We start from the raw sequence: 24,328 nt of genomic DNA on the forward strand, positions 1-24,328 counted from the left end.
AGAATACATTGCCACTGTATTCTAAAAAATTCTGTTGTTCAATTGAGAGTGATTATGGTAGGTATAGCATACATTCTTTTATAACAACCTTAGGCAAGGAATTCAGTGTCTTGGATAATCAAACAAATCTTGCAACATGTCCTCATTTTCCTTATTTTTCAAAATATCCCTCTCCTTCAGCTTCCTCTATAAGACCTTGCTCACATTTAATATTTTTCATGCCCCCAAATCAACTGGGTTTCTGAGATGAAAACATCTGTATCCATCCAAAGAGGGTAACTAAACAGAAATGGTTGCTTTTAATTAGGTCAAAATCAATGAGAATTGTGCTTTTAGATGTTCCCTTTAATAAACAACAATAATGTTTTGTGAAGTATGAACCAGGAATCCTACTAATGGCCATCTGTAGCTATGCAGTGCATTTTTTTAATGGCTAAAGAGGTCATGTGCTGTTTTTGCTGCTTATTCCCTTTGGATAAGGCACATGGAATGATATATTAATGTCCTAGTTTTTCTAATATTCTTCCTCTTCTGGGAGATTTAATAAAGTTAACAGGGCTCTAGGCCTCTGAATACCCTGAAATGCTTGGCGATCTCCAGGATGTATAATGAAAGCTTTCATTGGGGGAAGACTAGAACAGGTCCAACCTTTTGCTAAGGAGCCTAGAACTGAAACTTGGACTACTCCATTTCTCCTTGGATGAAGCATATCATACACAAAGGTCAGTAAAGAGGCTCTAATTGTGTTAAATGGTCTTCAGCTAAAGGAAAGTCCCTTTCTCTTCCCCCGTGCCCCTATACTATTACCAAAGCTCTTTTAAGTCACTCAGCTAGTACCCTGTACTTCACCTGACAGGGGTGATCGCAAAACCTTCAGCTTGATGAAACAAAACAGTACCACTTTTCATTGCTTAGCTTGGTATTTGTTGCAAGAATTGTTTCTGGCAACTATTATCTCTGACATCAAAGCAAATAAATTAATGAAACAGCAAAAAAAAAATGCCAAAGGAACTCTGAGACTGTAGAGGTTAAATAACCATTGCATTATTAGCAATTTCCCAAGATCAATTTTATGGGCTCTGCCCCTAAAGACAAGTTGGTTGGAGAAACTGAAATTCCATGGCAAGGCCTTAGGCTTGTGTTGCCCTGTAGCTGGACTACTTTGATCAGTCTGACCCAGAATGATGGTTGTAGTGCTTCCTGAAACCAGTCTGCTCCTGCCTCTATGTAGAAATAGTTAATAATGCCATGTATTCAAATATATTTCCCAGGCATAGATGCTGAAATTATTAAATAAAAATTATAGAAACATTTTGAGGCAGTTACACATCTAAACTAAAAGCTCTGAAGATGGGAAAAGCATAATTAAAATACATTTAACATGTCACAGGAATTACAAAATCATCCCATACAATTGTCACTTCTACTGGTTTATCATTTTAAAAGTAAGCCTAACCCATCATTATAATAGAAATGAATCAACTCACAGCCTGGCCAGTATGACTTCTAGGAAGTTTTTGTGATGTTTACTCCTTGTCTGCATAGATCTGCTAATTATATATCAGTTTAAATGAGGGGCCTAATGTCAGAATCTTATACTTACTGTTGTGAGCCAAAATGGAAATTTCTTAGGTTAATGGTGAGAAATAGGAAACATTAATGTCTTGAACATGCCTATTGAATTATGTTGTATATACTTATAAGTATATACATATATATGTTTGTATATACATAAAGGTATATTTTTTGCTCTGCTGTGATGGCACGAAACTGATCCTAGGTTCTTGAAAGGCAATAGTGCTTTTTTTAGGTTTTGCCACTTTGGAAAGATTTTGAGCATGTGATAATTCAGCGACAATTTAACATGAATTTATTAAGCACCGACTATATACCAGTCACTGTGCTATGACCAGATGACAGACTTCATGCCTCTTTTCCCAATATTAATCTAGGTAAGTGAGAAGTGTGTTACTAAATTAGCTCCAGCATCTAAAACCTAAGTAAAATAAAGAGATCACAACCAGCATTGGTAAAAAGAGTACCAGCCTTGATAAAATTAGTGATACTTGAAGTATGGAAATATTTTATAGAATATAACATGCTTCAGGAAATCATTCATGGACTATGTGTTTCTTTGTATTTGGATAGAATTTTAGTATCATATTTTTAGATCTTCATGGGAAGAATATGGTTAAAGTCCATCCTCCTCCACTTCCGTTCTTATTGAACATGCTGCTCTGTTCCATTTTTATTACATATATCTTGATTTTTTTTCATAGATTTATGTTCTTCCCCCCCCCCCCAAAGATTGGGAAACTGTTCCCAGGAGTATTTGAGATGAGAAGGAGCCTTTGAGAGGCACTTCATATAACACCAAGAAAACTCAACAGACTGCCTTGTGGGACTAAGTGAAATCTAATAAAGAATTTTTGGCCCAGTTTTCAGAAATCATATAGAAGCCTGAATAATTTCCTAATGCTTGAATTTAAAATAATATTAGGATGCTTCATTAGTCCATTTAATATAGATCCAAATCCAGCATATGAAACTAGGAGAAAATGAAGCCTATAGTTCTGTTTCTTTGGTGGTGTTTTCTGTAATATCTAAAGCCTCATGGCTATAGCTCTTTAAAACATTATTGTATGAGTAGGTGAGTTGAATCTGAAAATTAATGGGAAGAAGACAGAAATTCTAGGATTTCAGTGTTCTCCTTCCCATTTTGTAATTATGGCACCACCATATTCAAAGGGTGACAATGATGATTTTTGTGACTTGACTCGATTAAGTTAAAATGATTTCAATAAAGATTACTCTGATAAAAATATGGCAGAATATTTTGCAAGACTCGTTTTAAAATGCTGTATCTAGTTCTATTTTTGTCTATATCCTAGTAAGGGCCCTGGAAGGTTAAGTATATGGCATCCATAAATAGTTTCCTGTTTTTTGAGAGGCACCCACAGTCAATTTTTAATCAGATTTTTCCAAAACTGAATTGGTAGGATAGAAGGATATGGACATTATTTTTATAACATGATATACTCTGCTACAAAGATTATGGTCAGGGTAAGATGGTAGGGGCTTTCATGTTGTATTAAAATACTATTGACAATTTTAGCTAAAAGGTATCATCAAAAGATGTTGTAGCCATGCTGAATATTTCCCAGTGACACATTAATCAATGAAATATGAAGATGACAATATGTATTTCTTTTAACCAGGCTATTCGACAGAATAATGAAGGAAAGACAGTGAAGGATCTGGAGTCCTCTGAGGCACTCAAATATATACACATAAACTTTAATAGTTAAACTGACTGTATCTTTATATATAAATAATAATCATATATTTCATTGAAGGAATAAATCACTCTTAGTGAAGAAAAATGAACTTACCTCCTTGTTCATCCAACATAACCAAAGTCCTGATACCAGCATCTTTACTCTGTATTCCAGTAATGGGAGGTAGGTTGAAAAAGAGTTAGAGAGAAAAGAGAAATCAATAAGGGAACAATTAGCCCTAGACATGGAAATAGCATAGGGCAAAAGAAAAACAAGGAGAAAATGTGGCAAGAACATTAAGGGACTAGGGGAAGGTCTCAGATCAATAGATACCATATGGATTCCATAAAGAAAATTCACTGTCAAATTTCCCTTGGTAATGAGGAAGAGAAAAAGCTCTTGCTAAATGAGAAATGCAGACTCTTTTTAAATGCAATTAAAGTCCTGAGTAGTGAACTGGTAGGAGAAAAGAATTTGTAAATCACCTTTAGTTCAGGAAAATCCCTCCTTTATATGGGAGCAGGCTTTTAAAAAGATTTCCCTGTGTGACTATCTTTCATTCAAAGAAACAAAATAATAGAATTTCTCGGAAAGAGGAGAAATAAGCAAGGATGCCAGTCACCTTTCTTTTTCGATTGTCAAAACTCAAAATGCTAGCTAGTTTCTATATGAATCCTTTATTCTACTAGGTGATGAACAGTGAAAAAAGGCATGACATTAAGGAATCTTTTTTTGGATGGATGGATCAAGGAAGATATCAGGATAATTTCTAAAAGTTATAGACCCTTCATAATCGTATTTTGAATCTGTCTTTCAAGAATTTACTTTTAATAGAAAAAGAGATTTGTAGAGGTTAATGGCAGATGATTTTTTTTCTCAGCAATTAAAAAAATATCAAACTTCAGTAGCTTTTAGGAATGAAGGAATAGTCCCTGTTCAGTGCTGTTCAATTCTGAAGGGTCAGAAAATAATTTCTGAGAGTTACCAACAAAGTCAAATTCATTGGGGAATCAGTGAGGCTAACTGTGTTCTATCTGTAAACACATTTTAATTTGAACAAGCATATTTATTTGATAAATGTTTTCAGCTTTAATAAATCAAGATATATGATGATTAGCTGATCTTTAAAGGTTATTAATGACATCAGACTCCCCTGTCAGCAGTTGGCAGCAATTCTGGGATAGGAATCTGCTTTCTGATTGTGTTTGGGAGTGCTTATACCACTACTGCCAAAGTAGCTACTTATTTCAATCAGGCAGCCATGTTTGCTTGAACACATGGTAAATTGACTATTATCTACACTAGCCTACATTTTAAACTAAAAAAAAAATAGCAAAAAACAAAACAATGACAAAAAACCCCCATCTTGCCTATATTAATTTTGGCACAGTTCCAGCTATACTTTATGAATGGGGGAAGATAAGGAAAATCAGATGGCTTTTTAGCATATGGATGGAACAGAGTTTTGGCCAGTAAATGGGATATTTTTAGATGTATCTCACAATGCATCTTCTCTCCTAGGGCCCTATTCAATTCTAATGAAACTGATCACCGTTCCAGGTCACTATATTTGGAATGGCTTGTGTGGAATTGGCTTAATGATATCAGCTTGGATAGCCATGCTTCAACGTATCTTCATTTCCTGGCCATTCCTCTCCTGCGCTTATTTTGCTTTGAACACCATTGCTATTACTTCACATTTGTTCATTTTGGATCTGACTGTGATAAGCTTGGCGTGTTATCCATGGAGTCAACATGAAGTTGGGTTGTCTGTTGGGTTGTCCTGACCTTATGCTATAGAATCAGATACCACCAGGTTGGATTCTTGACTCTTCTGTTAACTAGCTATGTGATCACCTGTGAGTCACTTAACTACTCTGGACTTAAATGTGATCTATTGCTAATATTATTGTTGTCATTGCTGTTATTTACAAGAAGCGGCATGTGCAAACAGCTGGTCTTGGAGCTAGAAAGACCTGAGTTCAAGTTCTGACTCTGATATATACTGTCTGTATAACCCTGGGTAAGTCACTTCACTTCTTGGTGCTCTAGGCAATTCTCTTAAGGTGAGAAGTTACATAGAAAGTACAAACTTGCATTAGAAGAGAGTTTCCTAATTTAGGAATTTTCCTGTGCCAGTGAAGTCTCAGGTCCAAGTCCCCAACCCTATGTTATCATTATGCACATGATAACCCACTGCCTTTCAAATGTAGCTAGGTGGTGTCATAGTGTACAGAGCACTGGACCTGGAGTCAGGATGACCTGAGATCAAATCCAGCCCCAGACACTTACTAGCTGTGTGACTCTGGCCAAGTCACTCAACCTGTGTCGAACTCAGTTTCCTCAACTGAAAAATGGGGACAATAATAGTGCCTACCTCCCAATGTTCTTTTGAGGATCAAATGATATAATACTCAGAAGGATCAAATGATACACTATTTGTAAAACACTTAGCAAAATGTCCGGCAGATATAAGGCACTTAATAAATGCTGGTTTCCTCCCTTTCTCTCAGCATTACTTCCCTTTTCTGGGCCTCATTTTCTCCATTGGCATATTGAGACACCTGAACTAGATGACTGTGAAGTTCTCAGAGAACCTATGCCTTAAGTAACATAGCATTTATGTCTTAGAAAGAAATGGTTTATGGAAACAGTGAGTGAGAAAAAAATATGCCCTTAGCCATAGCCAAGCCATACTTTTTGCGCAGTTGGTGCTTGTGTTGACTGGTGTGTAAGTAGGAAACAGTCAAATAATTAGATAGTGACTATACTTGGGCTGACACAATTCAGGATTGGGCTATACTGGGTTTAATATCTCATTTGCATATTAGGTTCCTCCTTGTATTGGGTCCTTGCCCAATCAAAACTCCATAAGCTTTAATTTCCTTATCATAAAATAGGGATACAATGCTTGTACTATCTACCTCTACAGGATTATTGTGATAAAAGTATTTGCAGACCTTAATGTGCAACTAGAATATGACATGTCCTGGTTATTGAGATGTTTTCAATATTCACTTAAAACTTCTGCTCTGAGTTTTTATGTTCTATGCTTATTATCTTCCTTATCTTTTGGGACTTCTGCACATGGGAGAAGAGTCAGGAAACCTGGGTTCTAGCTGTGGTCTTGGACATCACATTGACCTCTGACTCCCTAAAGTCCTGACTAGCTCCAAGATGTTGTTGCTTGTTTCTGTGATTATACCGTCCCTTCCCTTTTTAGCTCCTCTTGATGGGAATTTAATAATTTTCTCTCCTTCAGTTTCCTTTATACCTGAAAATCTGTCCCCTCCAGCCATCCTGGCCATCTTGCAATGTCTTCCTTATTAGGGAAGAAACCTCTACGGCTTCCCTCCATCTTCAATTGCCTGTATTAACAGCCAGGACCATGTTATACTGAGCTGGTTCAACAAGTAATTTCAAAATGCCATGAACTCAAACTTAGACATAACAGAACAACTGCATTATTTCCCAAACACAACATATAATCACATATTATGAAAGGTCCTACTACATTTCTATTACAGTTCTTGTATCTTATGGTAAGGAGCCTAGAGCCAGGAGTTATTAGTCCTTGGTTCTAGTTTTGGTCCTGCAATTCACTATCTGTGTGACCTTAGGCAAGTCACCAAACACTGGTCCTGGTCATCTTCTCCTCATTTGTCAAATGGACCTAGTAATACTTTCCCTACCTTAGGTCACAGGGGGTTTTGGATAAAACAAGGATCAAATGAGAGTAGGAACATTAAAGTACTTTGAAAAACTAAAAAATGTGAGTTCAGGAAGCACCGTCCTAAAAAGCAGGCATCAGGGGGGCATCTTAGTTACTTCAATGCACTGATTTGATGAGTTGAGAGAATGCATATTTTGCCCTTCTGTTCTCCCTACCATATCCCTAAATAATGCAATGGTAATCTCTCTCAATTAAATTTTTTTTTTTTGAGGAGGGAGAGGGTGGGCAGTGAGGAGGAGAAAAAGAGGAGGAAGTAATACAGGGAGGGAAAGACAGACATGGCAAGTGTTACGGAAATCCATCACTTCCTGTCTGAAAAAAGAATTTTGTGGTTCAGTTGTGTCTGACTCTTCATGACGCTATTTGGGGTTTTCTTGGCAAAGACACTGGAATGGTTTGCCATTTTCTCCTCCAACTCATTTTACAGATGAGGAAACTGAGGCCAACAGGGTTAAATGACTGGCCCAGGGTCACACACCTAGTAAGTATCTGAGGCCAGATTTGAACTCCAGTCTTCTTGACTCCAGGCCCAGCACTCTATCCACTGCACCACCTAGCTGCCCCCCACCCCCTAAAGAATACTATACTGTAATAGCTAAAAGTGGAAGAGAGTGATTTTTAGTTTCTTGCCTTTTCAATCTTTGGCTTCCTTTTGTCACCTTCTAGTGAAGGGATCTTCCTTAAAGCAGAGAGTTTGGAGGCAGGAGACTGCTCTTTGGGTGGTGAACTGGGACCACATATTCTTATGACTCACAAGATGACTTACAGAAGTTTTGGTCCATCTTTTGTCCACCTAGAATACTTTACCTAGAGTCTAGTGTGCTGGAAGGGAGAGTCTCGTGATCCAAGCAATCATCTGACCGCTTTGCCTCCAGGTTACCAAAGTATCTTGGATTGAATAGAGAGGCCTTGGCCACATATTCCCATTTTTGATGTTTGACATCAAATAGATATAACCTCAGGTTGGTGGATCCCCTTTTTTGAGCACACTGGTAAAAAAACTGGGAGCACAATAAAATTCCAAGAAGCCCTCCATCACTGGCCCCATGTACTCTATAGTGGGGTTTAGTTAAAATAGCTCCTACGGAATTCCATGTAGCATTGATTGTGGCCTGGCTTTCAAGTGGACCAGCAGGTAAAAACTACATTTGAGTTTGACAATCAGCAGTGCCCAATTTCATGGGTCTCTTAAAAATACCTTACCAAAAGATTTCCTTTTTGATTATAGAGGTGGAATGGAGTAGTATATCATTTTTAACTTTGTGTCCTCCATAAACACATTAAATGTGTCTGGCCCATCTTGATTTTAGTCCATATGGGATTCTTACATAGTCCTTGAAGTACTGAAATCTACTTCCATCAAAATAGACTATTATTCTCTGGAATAGATTGGTAACTGCATATTACTCACAAAATTCATATAGTCTTACCGCTACTGAAAGGGCTATTCTTCACAGTCATAGGTTTTCACAAGTTTAGTAACCTTTCCTGTCTTTGAAACTGCATCTAAATGAGAAATCAGCTCAATTTCAGTTATATAAAATTACATTGGTTCTTTGGCTTCATGAGCAAAACAGTGACGCTTCAATGCTCAGAGGTTCCTAATTATCAATGATCATGATTTCAGATGTGACTAATAAAACTTAAGCTTCTTAAAGCCAAAGACTGATTAGCTTTTTGTCTTTGTGCTCCCCTGGGCCCCCACCATAAAGTTCTGGATACAGCAGACACTTAATACATGTTGGTTGAATTGTATTAAATTGATAAATGTCATGGCATTATAGATCTGGATGTAGAAGGAAATCCAGACACCATCTAGTTCAAACCCTTCATGTTATAGATGAGAAAACTGAAGCTCAAGGAAGTTTGGGGACTTGCCCAAGGCCTCGCCTATAAGAAGTATCAGAGGAAGGATTTGAACCCAAGGTCTTCTGGCTTCAGAGCCAGTGTTGTTTCCACTGGACTATGTGGCTGATTTTTTTAAATGATCATTTCCTTTTCAAACGAAAATTAGAGCAATGTTTTCATAGGTATTGATTGCAGAAATGAAGGGTATTTGACCAAAACCATACACTAATCATCCAGGAAACAAGTATGCTGTCAAGAAAGTCATGCCCATAATTTCAAAAATGTACAAAAGCTTATTCGCTTCTTCTTACTGATCATATCGAATGGGGACATCTTCCATATCAAAATACAACTTCATGCTTGATCCAAAAGCACTCCAAGAGAAATAAATGTTCAATTAAAGAATTTCATTTCAATCTAGCTTATGGATATTTTTCCAGACAAACTCAGTTCAGACAGTTATTTATTCCAGACAGGGTGGCACTTTCAGCAGTTTGAGAAGAAACTAAAGGGAAGTGTCAAAATCCCAAAGGCAAAGAAAGGCAAGATTGGAGAATCATTTCCATGATGTGCTTTCTGTCTTCAATCTCTTTTCTAGGCCTGAAAGGCTGCAGAACTCATTGTCCACTGGTGAGTTAATCAATGACTCCATTTGAGCATTGTGAAAATTTACTTCAGGTGGTTATAACAGAAGGGACAATCAAAAATGAGTTTGGAGTCTGTGACCTACAGTCAGGGAAATATGTCAAGATAATTAAGTCACTTTGTTTCTGAGTGCTCCGGGGCACTAATGTTACAGATCATTATGTAAAAAGTTTTAAAAAATGACATTGTTACTGATATTTAGTCCAGTCATTGATGGTTTTATGAGAAACTGCTTGGTGAGAGTGTCAGAATCGCACATCTATATTTAAGTGTCTAGCCATCATTGACATACTTAAAGTCCATGTCTCTTGCTTCTGGTTCTGAAATAATACCATATTAATGTAGAGACCTACCCCAGTTTCCATGATATTATTTCAAAAAATATTTTGATAACGGCTATACATATAGTTAGTTTCCTTTGTAATCCCATGTATATTATTTTATGCATTTAAAAACATTGCTTTGAGAAGGGAGCCATAGTCTTTAGCAGACTGCCAAAGGGTCCAAAAAGGTTAAGAACCTCTGCTTTAATCTGAGAGCATGCATACTTGGTGGAGAGTACAAAAGGCTAATTTCCTGTTTTTCTCTTTTTGTTCTGTCTCCTCCCTGTGATTTCTGCAGTGCTGGGCTTGTAGGGGCTCATTGATTTCTTTCATCCTAAACTGTAGCCTAAAACTGCCATTTTAAAAATAAATTACTTTTTAAGCACCTCCCCTACTTGGCTGGCTTCATACAAACCTTATGGATGCTATCCTTCTTTCCCTTCCTGTGTTATTTCAAATTAAGAATTGGCTCAGAAGTGAAAAGCTGAGCCTTCTGTAAGTTCTCTGTTGCTGACTCACTTTGCCATCTATTGATAGAGGCCTAAGATGGAGTATTTTAAACCAGGTGCTAAGAATTCTGAAATCTCAGAGAAAGGTAGACCCCAATAGAGTGAAGGGCTGTTATTGTTATTATTATTTGGATAAATGATAAAATACAGCAATATGCCAGTAGGACTAAAATGAGAGTAGCAAATCCGAGAGTAGATATATATGATTGGACATTAATACAAAGTGCTATGAGTTTTTTAGTAACTTGCTGGCTCTTAGACTCATTTCAGTTTGACCAGTGACATTCTGCCTTTATGAATTATTAGGAAAACTTCAGTTTGCCATAATGCCCTTCTGTGCTTTCTGTCTTAGAGGGTGTTACTTCTGAGAGAAATGCATTCACTATAAAGGCCTGCATACTGATGTGGAAAATTGACATAAATACAATATCCCTTCAATTTGTGCAGTCTATAAGGTAGCTAAGTTTTCTCTGGTGTGAGTGGCTAAAGGATATAAAGTCAGGAGATAAAGTGAATGAAGGAAATGACAAAGAATAGGTCTCCATTTTCACAATCACTCCTTACCTCTTCAACAAGCTGAAGCATGCGGCGGGTGCTTTCCAGAGACTGAAGAAAGAAATATAAACATTTCAGTAATGATGACAATAATTTAGCCTAGGGTGATGTCAGAATTTATACAAATCGTGGAAATAAAAAAAAAACTTTGCCAAATGATAAAATGTTATCATTTTTTTCCCTTTCCTTTTCTCACATCATTTAGATAGACCTGCCTCGGTGTCCATGAGGGCACCCATATATGGACTGCCATCCAGCCCCATCTTTTTCCATGACTTTTCTATAACCAGGATGACTCTGAGGCCAGCGGCAGGTGGCCATGTAGGTGTTGAAGAATTTGCAAAATGGCTTACCTCGGTTGCCTCAAAAAAATAACAAACACACACACACACACACACACACACACACACACACACACATAACAACCACAACAACCACAACAAAAAAAACCCCAAAACAAAACAAAAAAAGAATTTGGGAAATGGGTCCTTCAAGTTCACACACAAATATATCATTATATAAACATAATACATGTCTACATAGACACATATTATATACACATAATGTTTTATATATACACTTATAAATATACACATATGCATGAATATATGTAAGAAATTTAGTTGTCCCTATCATTTTCCATATAAAATAAATAGGATGCAGAGAATCACAGAAATGAAAACTGCTCTCACTTATGATCTTTTTCCGTCCTACCAACCATGCCACTGTGGCTAGGTAGAAACTGGCAGGATCTGAGGTTCCCCAATAGCATGCCTTCCTTCCCTACACTATATTTTTTGGTCCTGGTTGTGGTTAGAGGACTTTAAAAAAATAGGAGAGAATCTGTTCTGTCTTTGTTGGTTTAGATACTCTAAACCAATCTCTTCTTGGTACCTTCTATTTGGTCGCCCCCAAAGTTTCTCCTTGGTCTATTATGGTGGCTACTAATCAGTGGGCTGTGGACCCCAGTTGAAGTTGGTGCAAGGGATATGGGAAACTACAGGGGATTGGGAGTCAACAAATAAGCAAGCCAACCTTCTGGAAGAGCAAATAAATACCATACACCCATATATAAGTATAGATGTATATACAAAATCATTTTTCAAATGTATGTACTTAGTACTCAAATTAATACTCAAATATTCAATAGTAAAATTAAATTTAAATATAAAATATTAATTTTTTCAAATATATATAGAGGCAATTAACAAAATACAAAATCATTGAAAAATATTACTGAATTCATAGTAGCCTATCACCATGTTTATTCTCAGTCAATAGATACTAAGAGTTCAACTACTTTAAGGAGGGGTGAGTTCCAAGAAAATTTTTGAGGTTAAACTGGGTTTCTCCTACTGAAAAAGGTTGGGAAATTCCCTTCCCCCTCTCTTCCTCCCTAATGAAAAAATCAACACCCTTCAAAATTACTGCCCTTTCTACTGAAACTGAGTCGGTCTCTTTTCTTTCAATCTGTCTTTGCTATCAGGCTTACCAAATTATAAGGTTCTCTAGGGCAATTAAATTATAGCTTGTCTCCATACAATCTAAATGAAAGCAATTCTGATATCAAAGGCAAAAATCATCTGAAAAAGATAATTATTGCACATGATGGATGAAAAGTCCCACTGATACGTAGAGATATAATTTTGTGTCCTTGTTTGGGGGATACTGGATTCTGGACAATTAAACATCATCTCTCGTGACTTAGGATGAATGCTATTAAGGGTTTTATAAGACTTCTAGAAATTCCACCGGAAGTCCTTATCAGCTGAAATCTTGTGGATGCCTTAGAATAAAAACAAAATGAATTTGTTCTAAATAAAGGCATAGGGGAAAAGCTGCCTCTGCATTTGTATAGCATTAAGTGGAGAGAGGCCCCTGCTAGTAGGCCTTAATTGAATTAGAGTGAAATTTATCAACAGTCGTGCTCTTTCTTCAGCCTCATTAACTCTTGCAGCATATTATATAATAGATATTTGGGCCAAGCCCTCCCCTACTACTGGCCATGTTTTATAGGCAATTCATTCATGTCCTTAGAAGTCTTGTGACCTATAATATGTAAAGCCAAATTGACTTTTTAACCTTCACTCTTCAACTGAGAGTCCCTGCAGAATGCAGACAGCAAACTACCATAGCCTCCCACCTCCCACAGCCCCGCTCATGGTCACCTCATCGGCCAGCTGGTCAGCCCGTCGCTGCATCTCTTCCAGCTCATTGCGCATATCAGCATCTTCTGCCATGGTCACGGTGGTGGTGGTGGGGACTTGACTTTAAGGATGCAAAGTCTTTGACCAAGGGTTCTGCAATGAATCAAATAAGAAAAAAATTCTAGGAGTTTTCTGAGTCAGATTTGCTGTTCTCTGTGTTTATATACTTAGACATCAGTGTCTCTAAAAAACACTGGCTATAACCACATGCCAAGCTCTTGTTGGTTCTGGGCTCCTTGCGCTGAGCACTGTGCTCAGATATTGTTCAAGGCCAAAAATGTTCTATTCACAGGCTCTTAGTCACTCTCCTGAATAGGAATATGGTATATTTTGACTACTTTGACAATATTGAATTCTGTTTTTGAAGGTACAAACGTCAATTAAGATTAAGCATACCCAGGGTTGAGAAAGACAAAATAAATGCTGTAGGGCTGATGTGCCATGTGAACGTATTTGCAGATTGACTTTTGGAGACAAAAGCTTTCAGTGGAGAGAGGCCCTCAGTTATTAACAGAAAGTGACAAGGGGTTTTGTGCTAGTGAATGTTCACTGTTCCAAAGGGAGGAACAGATTCTGGGAGAAGGGGAGAAGATCAGTGCCATTACTAACTCACAAAGGAGTGTTTAAAACAACCAGGACATGAGCCATTGATGGAAGTGCCAGATAGAAGGAATGGGAAGAGGAAAGAAAGAAGATGAGAAGAGACTGTCATTTCCCTTACCAAAGGGAACTTCTCTGATCCTCCCCATTCTTTTTAACACATTAAAAAAGCTACCACTTAGCATGAGGCAGCTTACTGTTTTGAATCTCTAGAACCCCAAAGGAAAGATGACACTTCTGATGTATCTGTTCTCATGCCATGTTTGTGGACTGAAATAGCTTGTGGACTGCAAGAGGGATGAGTTCAACCTCTTGACACTACACTTAGAAAAAAAAAATTGGGGTCTAGTCCTTTCTGCAAGATATGTATGCGTACTATCTAGGTAAAAGCTGATATGAAAATTCCAGATCTTCATGAAATCTGTAGAATTGAGGAAAAAAATTTCCCAGAAGAAAGCTATATTTGGAGGTCATATGACCAATTTCCCATGAGGGTATCCCATGGTCCTTGCCCTGTAGAAACATAATACAAAGAGGATAGGAACTGGACCTGTCATTTCATTGATATATGGAACTCCTAAATGAGGAAACTTGCCATTAGAATTTGAGGTCTCTGAATGTCAAGGACCTATGTTTTTGCCTTTCTTTGTATCTTCAGTGATTAGCAAAGTGCCTGGAATAGAGTAAGAGTTAAATATATGTTTATTGACTGACTATCAATGTAGGCCAGCACCTTTTCTTCAAATTGTAGTTTTACAGAATTGCTTAGTGCTTTCAAAAGCTAAGTGACTTGTCCAGGATCACACAAGTGAAAAAGTGCACATGAGCATGATGTATTATCACGTGTGTTTTCTTCTTATCAGGGAAAGCTATTCATGCAAGATGCTGAATTTCAGGTAGAAACCCCGAGAGGAACTCAAGCTTGGAATTCTACTTCAGTATCCCTGTGTATTAGGACACACACTCTCTCTCTCTCTCTCTCTCTCTCTCTCTCTCTCTCTCTCTCTCTCTCTCTCTCTCTCTCTCTCTCTCTCTCTCTTTCTCTCTCCCTCCCCCTCCCTCACTCTCTCTCTGTCTCTCTGTCTGCCTCTCTTCCTCCCCCTGCCCCTCCTAGCTATTCAGCAGATTAGGAAACTAAAGCTCAGAGATGTTAAGTTAGCTGGTCAAGATTGGTTCCTGGAAAAGTGAACTCAGGAGTTTTATCTTACTAATATATCTCCTTCCTGAAAGCTAAGATTACATTTCTCTGGAAGGGAATTAATTTGGGATTTATTTTGATAATCTTGTACATTATTTGTTCCTTTAAATCAACCGAATGAACATTTTCAAAAAGAATCCAGAAGTGAAGTACAAACAATTCACGAGCTAAATTCATCTTTGAATGGACAATGACTTGCCCTGGATACACCCAATTCCTCAGTTTCTGAACACAATGAATCACAATACAGTTCTTGAAAAATAAGCTGTATATAAAGTTGTAAGAAAGACAAATAATTACAATGATGCAAATGGTCAGAGATAAAAAGAAGAGCTAATCAACCTGTGTTATATTTGTCCTAAAGGAATAAACCTCTGGATATAGCATCATATACCATAATCGTGTTCATCTGCTGCCATACTTAGGGCTAAGCACATAAGGACGAGGAGCATCTTGTATTTTAACTATTGACTGGGAAGTAATTATGAGCAGAAACTCACAATATTATTTGATGGAAATAACAGTTGTTTTTTCCCCCATTTTACAGAATAGAAGCCAAAGCAAGGAAGGTTTGCTGCATAAAGAGAGCTAAAAACAAACTGTGAGAGAGCTAAAATCCAACCAAACAAATACTCTAAATTACCAGATGGGAGTCAGAGTGAATATGGTCATGGTTACAATAATATTTTCAGCCATTCTATGAAATCCAGAACAAATAAAGACCAGATTTAAGGAAATGAAAATGTTAAAAAAAAATCCTAACCTTTTATATGATTTGCAGGGTGTGTGTATGTGTGTGTGTGGTTCTCACTTCCAGGATAAAGTTATTACCAATGATTTAAAATGGGACCAATCCAATATTTGTTAATTAATTTTTGCCTTAATTAAGACCAAGCACAAGGCATGTTGCTAGTGGCAGAACAACTATTTTCTGAGCACTTTCTCTTCTTTTCTTATCCTGTGCCTTTGTTCATGTTGGTCTCTATGCCTGTAATCTGCATGCCCATGCCTATTTCCATCTGGGGAGTTCTGTCCATTACTCAGATCCCAACCCAAATGCCACCTCTTTCATGTACTTTTATAGTCCTCCTGGCTGGAAGAGATTACTCCCTCTTTTAAGTTGCTTTTCATTTCATTTTTTTGGTTAAATCTGGAAGAAAACAGATATCATCTAGTCCAACCTCATTATTTTATTTTTCATTTTTCCAATTATAAATTATTTTTTCACATCATAGTCTTTTCCTTGTTATATTCACACCCTCCCACAGTTAGGCATAATTCACTGACCAAGCAACCAAGTCTAACATCTACTCCATTGTGCACTGAAATCTCTACTGCAGCCCCTCCTCTGAATTTCCATAGCCCCTTGGACATCTCTGATGGCATTTATCATGTTACTTCATTTTATATTTACTTGCTTATGGCCTTCCCTCCAGACAAGTATACACTTCCTCAGGGCAGGGACTGTGGCTTATTTATTTTTGTATCTTTCCTAGTGGCTTTCCCAGGATAGGTTCTTAATAAATTAGCTACTGAATTGAATTGGAAAGCACAACCCCAACCACGAGGGAGCATGAAACCAAGGAAGACCAGGAGGTGCCGTTCTGCAGTGCTAGCTACCCATTAAGGACTTTTGCTGGTTTGAGTTAGAAAGAAACAAGTAGGAGTTCTTTCATGACATACTTCTATCCAAGTTCTCCACTTTGCATTGTTATAAGTTGGAAGGCTACATTACCATAAAGTCAATTGTAGTTTCCTCTGAATAACATCATTTATTGGAGAGCTGAGGTATATGCTCCCCTGGAACCTGTAGGATTACAGCTTTGTCCCGAAGCGATTTGATTTGCTGATAGATATGCATGAGTGCACCTGAGACTGCAAAGCAGCTACTGCTATTTCCTTAACAATTTTCTTCTATGAGTCATTAGTATGAAAACAACACCTGTCTGACCTTGTTTGCCTTCAGACCAAAGGCTGATTCCCGGCTCTTGGCTAACTTTGATATGTTAGGCTCAAGGAAAGAGAGAGAATTGTTTTAGGGAGACTCTAGTGTGAATAAGGGCATGGGTCCATTTGTAGCCACTGCTCTAAGTGTCTCATTTGGGACATTCAAGTATTGTCTGGATCTTCTGGGTTTTGATCACTCCATGGTTGATATATGCCTCAGAAGGAAGGCTGAGTTTTGAGAAGAGATGATGAATCACAGAATAGTGGAGTTGAGGAGAAATCAGAGGTCTGCGACACCATAAACAATCAGAAGTACTTTTACAGCATTCCCAGCAATTGGTCATTTGGCCTCTATTTGAAGACTTGTAGTGAATGGAAGCTCATTACCTCACTACCTCACTTTTGGATGCCTTTAAGCCTTCCTAATAAGTTTTTTTTTTTGGGGGGGTGAGGCGATTGGGGTTAAGTAACTTGCCCAGGGTCACACAGCTAGGAAGTGTCAAGTGTTTGAGGTCAGATTTGAACTCAGGTCCTCCTGACTTCAGGGTCCCTGAATCTTCATTTCTCCAGGCTAAACAACTGAACCCACTCTCATGATATCATCTTGAGATCCTTTGCCATCCTGAATCCCTCTTCTGGTTGCTTACAGCTGATCAATATACTTCCTAAAATGTGACACCCTTTACTGAACACAACATTCTAAGGACCATCTAACTAGGTCAGAGTACAGTAGGGCTCTCACCTCCCTAGCACTGGACATTTATTTGGCCATAATGCTGATTAAGATGAGCTTTCTTTCTTACCATATCACATTGTGGAGTCATATGCATCAAGCCCCTATGGACAGTATAACACTCAAAGCATTTCACCTCAGAAGAATGAAACTTAGCTGTGCCAATAAGTCCATGTGGCTGTTGGGTGCTTAGGGAATGGGAGTGGGGGAAATGGACATTTCAACTTGATGTTAAACCCCTTTTTAGTATGTTTACTGTCAGTGTTTGATCAATTTTCCTTTTTTATTTTTTTAGCCTCAACACACATACATTAGTATTCTAAGAGAGAGCATCTGAAGAGACATAATGATGGTAATTAATAGTAATTACAATAGCTAAAAGGATGTTGGTTTGTATTGAAATGGTGCTTAATATCTGGGCAGCCCAAAGCATTTAACTCATATTTGTTCATCAAACCAACATTGCTCTAAATCCTTCCATGAAGCCAGAGATGGTAAAATTGCCCAGTAAGAAACATTGATAGTGAAAAACCTAGGGGCAGAATTTTGTCCAAAATTTACAACACAAATTATTGGGAGATTTTGGAATGACTCTCACTCCTGTATTCTAACAACTGCATTTCCATCTTGAAGAGAGAACTAATGTTCCTAAAAAGAATCTAGCAAACTGCATTAAAACCATTTAAATGAAACAACATGTGGCAAACCAGGCTGCTCACTGCTTTTGTTCACTTCTTTGGTTTTTTTTTTTCCTGCAGGGTTTTAAATGATTAAGGTTTGGCCCATTTCCCCACTCAACCCTATAAGGCAGATCCACACCCCAAACAAGAAGATGCCTTGTTATTTCTATCAGGCAAACTAGAGGGCTTCGGAATGGAATAGATCCTGTATTCACCTCTAGGCGGTGCTTTCTTTAGGCAGCATCTAGCTGTCCCTAGGCAGATGACCTCTCCAACTGGATCAGTCCTACCAACCAAAGAACACATTATAATCTGGGAGCCTAGGGAACCATAATGGTGTTTAAATAGCTTGTCCCTGGAATCCAGTTGTCTTAAAAGTTGCTACTGCATGAGCCATAGCAAAAGGTTAGCTAGGTTTTTGTCACTGGTGCCCAGCACATTGGTCTGAACATAGTAGACACAAACATTTGTTGAATGAGAGTCAGGGTTAAGCAACCTCTGAAGAACAAAGCCAGGCAGATTGCTAGGGGGTCAGATCTCTAGGTAGATCATCTTGGAATGGCATGCATTTTACTCAATATCTGTCTATATATCTAAAAATACAAAAAGGTTGATCACTAGGAGAGTGCTCCTTGGGATCACATCACTTAGCTATTAGCTAACTGCAGATCAAATGGAGATGTTATGTTTTTTCCCACACCCTGGGGGAACGGTTGTCAACTTATTATAATAACAAAGTCCTTTAATATAAGAAAGGTTCTAGTGTCACAGAGAGCTGGGGAGAACTAGAGAAATTTACCTAACATTATGAAATGCAGAAAAGAGAGATGGAGTGTAGAATAGAACTTTCCTTTCCTTTATAGAGATAGGTCCTAGGCAGGAAAGAGTATAAGCAGGTAAAGGAAAGCTCTGGAAAGAATGGCCACCATTGTTCAGATACTTATTGTGTACACAGAAGTTACTTAATAAATACTTAGAATCACATTGCTTTTAAGTTAAAGGGACTTTTCAATCTGGGAAGGACCTCCCCACTATGAGGGAGCTAGACCTAGTTCAATTGGACTTAGTAAACTAATGTCTCAGTGAGAAACATCTTCTACAATACTACCCCCTGCCCCAAACCCTGCCATAGATGTCCATCCAGTTTCTGCTTAAACACTTGAATGAAGGGGAGCTCACTACCTCCTAGCTTGGCTGTGGATTGGGTTTGATTCACCTTCTCAGAGAAAAGTGAAAACAGAACAAACCTTGTTTTCCTCTTATAGGTCTTTTTTTTTTAAAATTACTTGTTTCTTACCCTGTAATATTTTAGTTGTGTGTTCTCGATTTTGGCAACCAATTATAATTATTATCATTAAAGAAATTCTATCTAAGATCAAAGAGGTCACAGATGTTAACTTCATAGAAATCAATGAATAGCTTCAGTATCTTATCTAGCTGAGCACAGAAGGGGTCAGTGATGCATTCAAGATCATACAGCAAGTCAAAGTCAGAGTTACCTAGTCCAGGGTTCTACTCTTCCCTATGAATCATAATATCATAGGTTGTTTGAGGGATGGGAAAGATGACAGATAAAAAACAAAACTTAGTTTGCAAGCAAGCCTGTGGGGCTTTCTTGAACAACCAAAAGGTAATGGAGTTCCCCGTGCACCTCCACAGAGATTCAACATTTCCGATGATTAGAGTCAAACAACAGTACTTAGCATTAGCAGCAGGGCTCCGATGCTTACATCAGCCTCGTAAATGTCAGGGGTTTGTCACGGTGGAAGGTGTTTGGTGCAAAATGTGGGGGCTCAGGCTGACGACAATCTCAAGAAAAGTCAGCTGTTTCTCCACTTGCCCTCCCAATGCCTGTCTATCCACAGACAGTATAATACGATCTGCTTTTGTTTCCCTCCTGTGTTGTTACCCAACCCTTTCTGGTAAACTGAACTTTGTCTCATCCACAAGGAGGCCATGGGTTAATGGGGGTTAATTAGAAATATCATCGTAAAGTTAGTCAGAGAACCTGACCTCTGCGTAGGTGTTAAGAATTTTCCTAACTGGGGGATTAGAACAATTGAAACTGAACTCTGAGCTTTTTCTCTGTAATAAACTCCCTAAAGATAAAAAGGAGGAGAACCAAGTAGACATTTGAGGTCATTATATTGCTCCCTAGGCTTCAGATGAGTTAATTGTTATAACAGAGTGTTACCTAATGATGTCCAGCCAAATGAACTTTAGTATGTTACAATGAAAAGAACACTCTGTGATTGGGAGTCAGAGCATCTGGGTTGGAATTACAGTTCTTTTACTAACTCCATGTGTGACCTTAGGCAAATCATTTGACTTCTATGAAGCTCAGTTTCTTTAGAGATAAAATAAGGAGGCTGGATCAGATCACCTTTTAAGTTCTCTTCCAGTTTTAAATTTATGATCCTATGTGATTGAACTAAGGAATCTGATGTTCTCATTCTAACTCCCCTCTGCCTCATTCTTTATCATAAAATATTTATGAAGTGGTTACTACTGCTTGTGTCCCAGGACAATGTCATTGACCTTCTCTAGGAGGTGTGATCTCAGACTGGTGTTTGGCAAATTGCCTGCTATCTCTGTGTCTGATTCTTCATCTTCAAGAAGGAAAGTGTCTGTCCTCAAGAGAGAGGTTGTGAAAAATAAGATAATGTCTGGAAAGTACTTTGATCAGAGCTAATTATCTTGATTTTTTCCTTCCTTTTTTTTTTTTTTTTGCTGTTAACTGCAAGAGAATGCTATCAAGGATGCACCCAGTGCTATTATTTTCACTGGGGGAAATCTCTCCTTGAAGTGCTAATTCTAAGGGAATAATTAAGCATGCCCAGGGCAGCTGCTGAGAGACAATTCTATCAAATTTCCCCAAAACATTCTCTAGCCTATTTGGAAGCAATGTCAAGTAACTGGGGAAAGAGATGGTTTCCCCAACATTTCTAAATAATCCTAATTATGCAAATTAGTACTAAGTATCAATTCATCTTCCCAGGTTAGCCCCTAATCTGAATTCTAATTACTTCTAAGTCCCTAACCATCCAGTAGCTGCATTATTATTGGCATATGTTATAAAATAAGAGAATGATAGAGCCTCCTCTTCAGAACTGAGGTAAGTTTGAAAGTGTTATTATTGTTGCTGTTACCGTTTGTCCTTTGTTTTCCAAGACCAGTGCTATCACAAGAGTGATGTCTTGACTTGAACGTAAATTGGTTGGAAGTGATAGGGAGACAAAGGCACTTTGGAAACCATCAAATCTAAACAAAGAGCTAACGTTTCTGGAGCAGCTCTGGAGCTACTAAAATAATATTCTTTTTCTTTTCTTTTCTTTTTTTACCAAAAACTGAAAGAACTCTGCAAAGTTGATGAACTAGGATTCATGCCTCTGTTTTCTTGCTGGAGAAAGATGGGGGGAAGTGAAGAAGCTATTTTCTTTCTTTTTTTTAAAGGCTAAGGAGGTTGTATTTTATTTTATATTATTTATTTTATTTTTCCATCAATTATGTATATAAATATATAATATACATATACATACATATGTATATATACATAACACAAAAATTATAAAATCCTTCTTGCACCTAGTCTCATTGACTTCTCTGAAGCCATTTTCTAAATCTCTCTCATGAGTCGGTTGTGGAATCTTCTTGTGTTGGATAAAATTGAGAAATCTTTGCCTGATGACTCCAGATGAGCACAATATAGTGAAAAAAGAACATTAAGTTTGGGGTTAGAAGACCTGGGTTCAAATGCTAGCCCTGATTCTTGCTATCTATGTGACTGTGAACAGTCAGTTAACCTCTCTAGCCTCAATTTTCACACATGTTGTATGTACTATTTGGCCTTCAAGGTCTCATGTAGCTCGAGGTAAACAGGCCATTCTCTGCCTCATTTCATATTAAGCCTTAATCACTGAATGGGCGTTGCCTTGGTCAAACTGAGACCTGTTAAAGACCTTAGCTTGAAAAGGCCAAGGTCCCCTACTGCATCCTGGGCCATCTCCAGTTGTCTTGATCTATATCTGGCCACTGGACCCAGATGGCTCTGGAGGAGAAAGGGAGGCTGGTGACTTTGCACAGCCCTCCTTAATTTAAATCCAGTTCACTGGCATGTGATGGCATCACCTCCGTGATGTTCCCATCCTCTTCTAGAACGAAGGATAAACAATGACAATAACAATTTAAATGCTTGTTCTCAGTGTGACCAAGAATGTAGGAGGATAACCGATAGTAAAAGAATTTAACAGAGAGGCCCAATTCATCCATAGTAAATTTTCCAGCTGTGTGTGTAGTGGTGGTGGGGACACAAAAAGAAGCCATAGATTGATTCTTTATTATATGGAATTATATGGAATATTGTATTGGAGCATACAATTTGTTTACAGTGAAATTTCCCACAAGGTAATCCTTCTTCAGTAAATTTGATATTTTGACCCTAGTAATGGTCAGTCTCTGAAGAATAAATGAGGGACAAACTACCCAGTTCAAAGGAGGCTCATATCTTCCAGTTGTCAGAGCTCTTCTCCAGAGCTCAGCTTTAATGAGTCAAGAAGGCCTTGCAGCATTTTCTCCCTTCTATTCTCTATTGCTCCCTTGGCTAATTTTTCGGTTCCACTGTTTGGGCTATTACAAATCATAACTCTTTCCATCTTGATGTTGGCATTAAGATGGTGTCCTCTCTCCTCCCCAAAGTCTTCTTAGATTTGGCCGACTCTGTAAAGCAATGCATGCTCCATAAATATCCATGAATGCACTCATAGGATGACATTTAGAGCTGGAAGGGACCTCAGGTTATTTAGTCCAATCTCCTAATTTTTCAGATGGGGACAATGAGATCCAGGGAGATTAAAGTGACTAGCCTAATAAATTAAGTGTCAGAGATAGGATTATAACCCAGCTCCTCTAAAGTCAAGGCTCTTTCTAAAAGGCTTTATGCTACATTCTATATGGATATGGTTTTATAAAGATTAATTTAACATTCAACAAACTTTTGAGTGTCTACTGTGTGCAAAATATTGAGGACTATGCAAGCTTTTCATACCCCAAGGTCCCCTTAATGGGTATCATTTGATAGTGCATTGTGCTTTAATCAGGCTGAATCGGATGCTTTTTTGCATTCCTTGTACTCTTCTAGTCAACCTGCACATTACCTCTTCCCTCTATTGGCAAAACAAACAGATAAATAAGTAAGTAAGCAAAAAAACCTTCTATCATTGAACTAATGCTGTCTCATTTTCCAGTTCTTTTGGAGAAAAGAAGGAAGCAGGCATACTCCATGGAGACTCTGCCCTGCATCATTCAAGGATTACTGGCAGCCAGGATCGTGGTGGGCTTTAGTTTGGGCAATCCTCTTTGGTTTGTGGCTTTTTCTCCAGGCACCTTGATGCCATGGGCTAGGGCTTAACCTCTTTGCCTGTCAGGCTGAGAAAACAGCTTTGGTCTCTACTAATAGCAATACGTGGCAGCTCGCCACGACTAACACTGAACTGTACTTGAATCTCTTGTTTCTGAAAATGCCAGTGTTTCCTTTGTCTGTGTGACAAGTGAGACCAAACGGGCATTTAGCACAACCTTTAATTTAAGTATTATTTCCTGATGGGTTTACTTGGAGGCTATATTCTATTAAGATGAGAGGATGGCAAAATGAAATCTGATCATGTCTATGTCTATTCAAGGGCAAATTTCCAGAATCATGTCAATATAATAAAGCCATAGTGATGGCTTTATGGAGAAGTTGGTAGATAGAAGCTAAGACGACATAATTTCAGAAACAGTGGGAAGTCTCAAAACCAAATACATCTCTCTCCCCCTGGTGCTATCTTTTATGTAATTCTACCATTAAAGATTCATTTTGAACAGACGAAGTCTAAACTGGCACATAGTATGTGCTTAGTAAGTACTTATTGATTGATTGAAACATCTTCCAATCTTACCTCTCCTCTTTCATATTCATCAGAGGCATTACTGAATCCATGAGCAATGACTATTCTCTTTTCTATTTTTTTAAATTTTCTGTACCTCTTTTTTTTTTTTTTGCAGGGGGGGCTAGGCAATGGGGTTAAGTGACTT

General features: G+C 38.0%; 1 protein-coding gene across 2 annotated transcripts in view; it reads right to left on the reverse strand.

Annotated features, from left to right (window-relative positions):
* The window catches only part of SNAP25 (synaptosome associated protein 25), a 90,608-nt gene that overhangs the window by 15,045 nt on the left and 51,235 nt on the right, over nucleotides 1–24,328 (reverse strand). For both annotated transcript variants that reach the window (XM_020985937.2, XM_020985928.2), the window contains exons 2-4: nucleotides 13,060–13,191; nucleotides 10,901–10,942; nucleotides 3,393–3,441 (exon numbers count right to left, since the gene is read on the reverse strand). In XM_020985937.2, coding sequence (XP_020841596.1) covers nucleotides 3,393–3,441; nucleotides 10,901–10,942; nucleotides 13,060–13,131 — 163 coding nt within the window. In that variant the 5' untranslated portion in view covers nucleotides 13,132–13,191. The remainder of the gene's footprint in view (nucleotides 1–3,392; nucleotides 3,442–10,900; nucleotides 10,943–13,059; nucleotides 13,192–24,328) is intronic.

Source organism: Phascolarctos cinereus, unplaced genomic scaffold, assembly GCF_003287225.1.
Source record: "Phascolarctos cinereus isolate Bilbo 61053 unplaced genomic scaffold, phaCin_HiC Scaffold_2;HRSCAF=192, whole genome shotgun sequence".
Lineage (NCBI taxonomy): Eukaryota > Metazoa > Chordata > Mammalia > Diprotodontia > Phascolarctidae > Phascolarctos > Phascolarctos cinereus.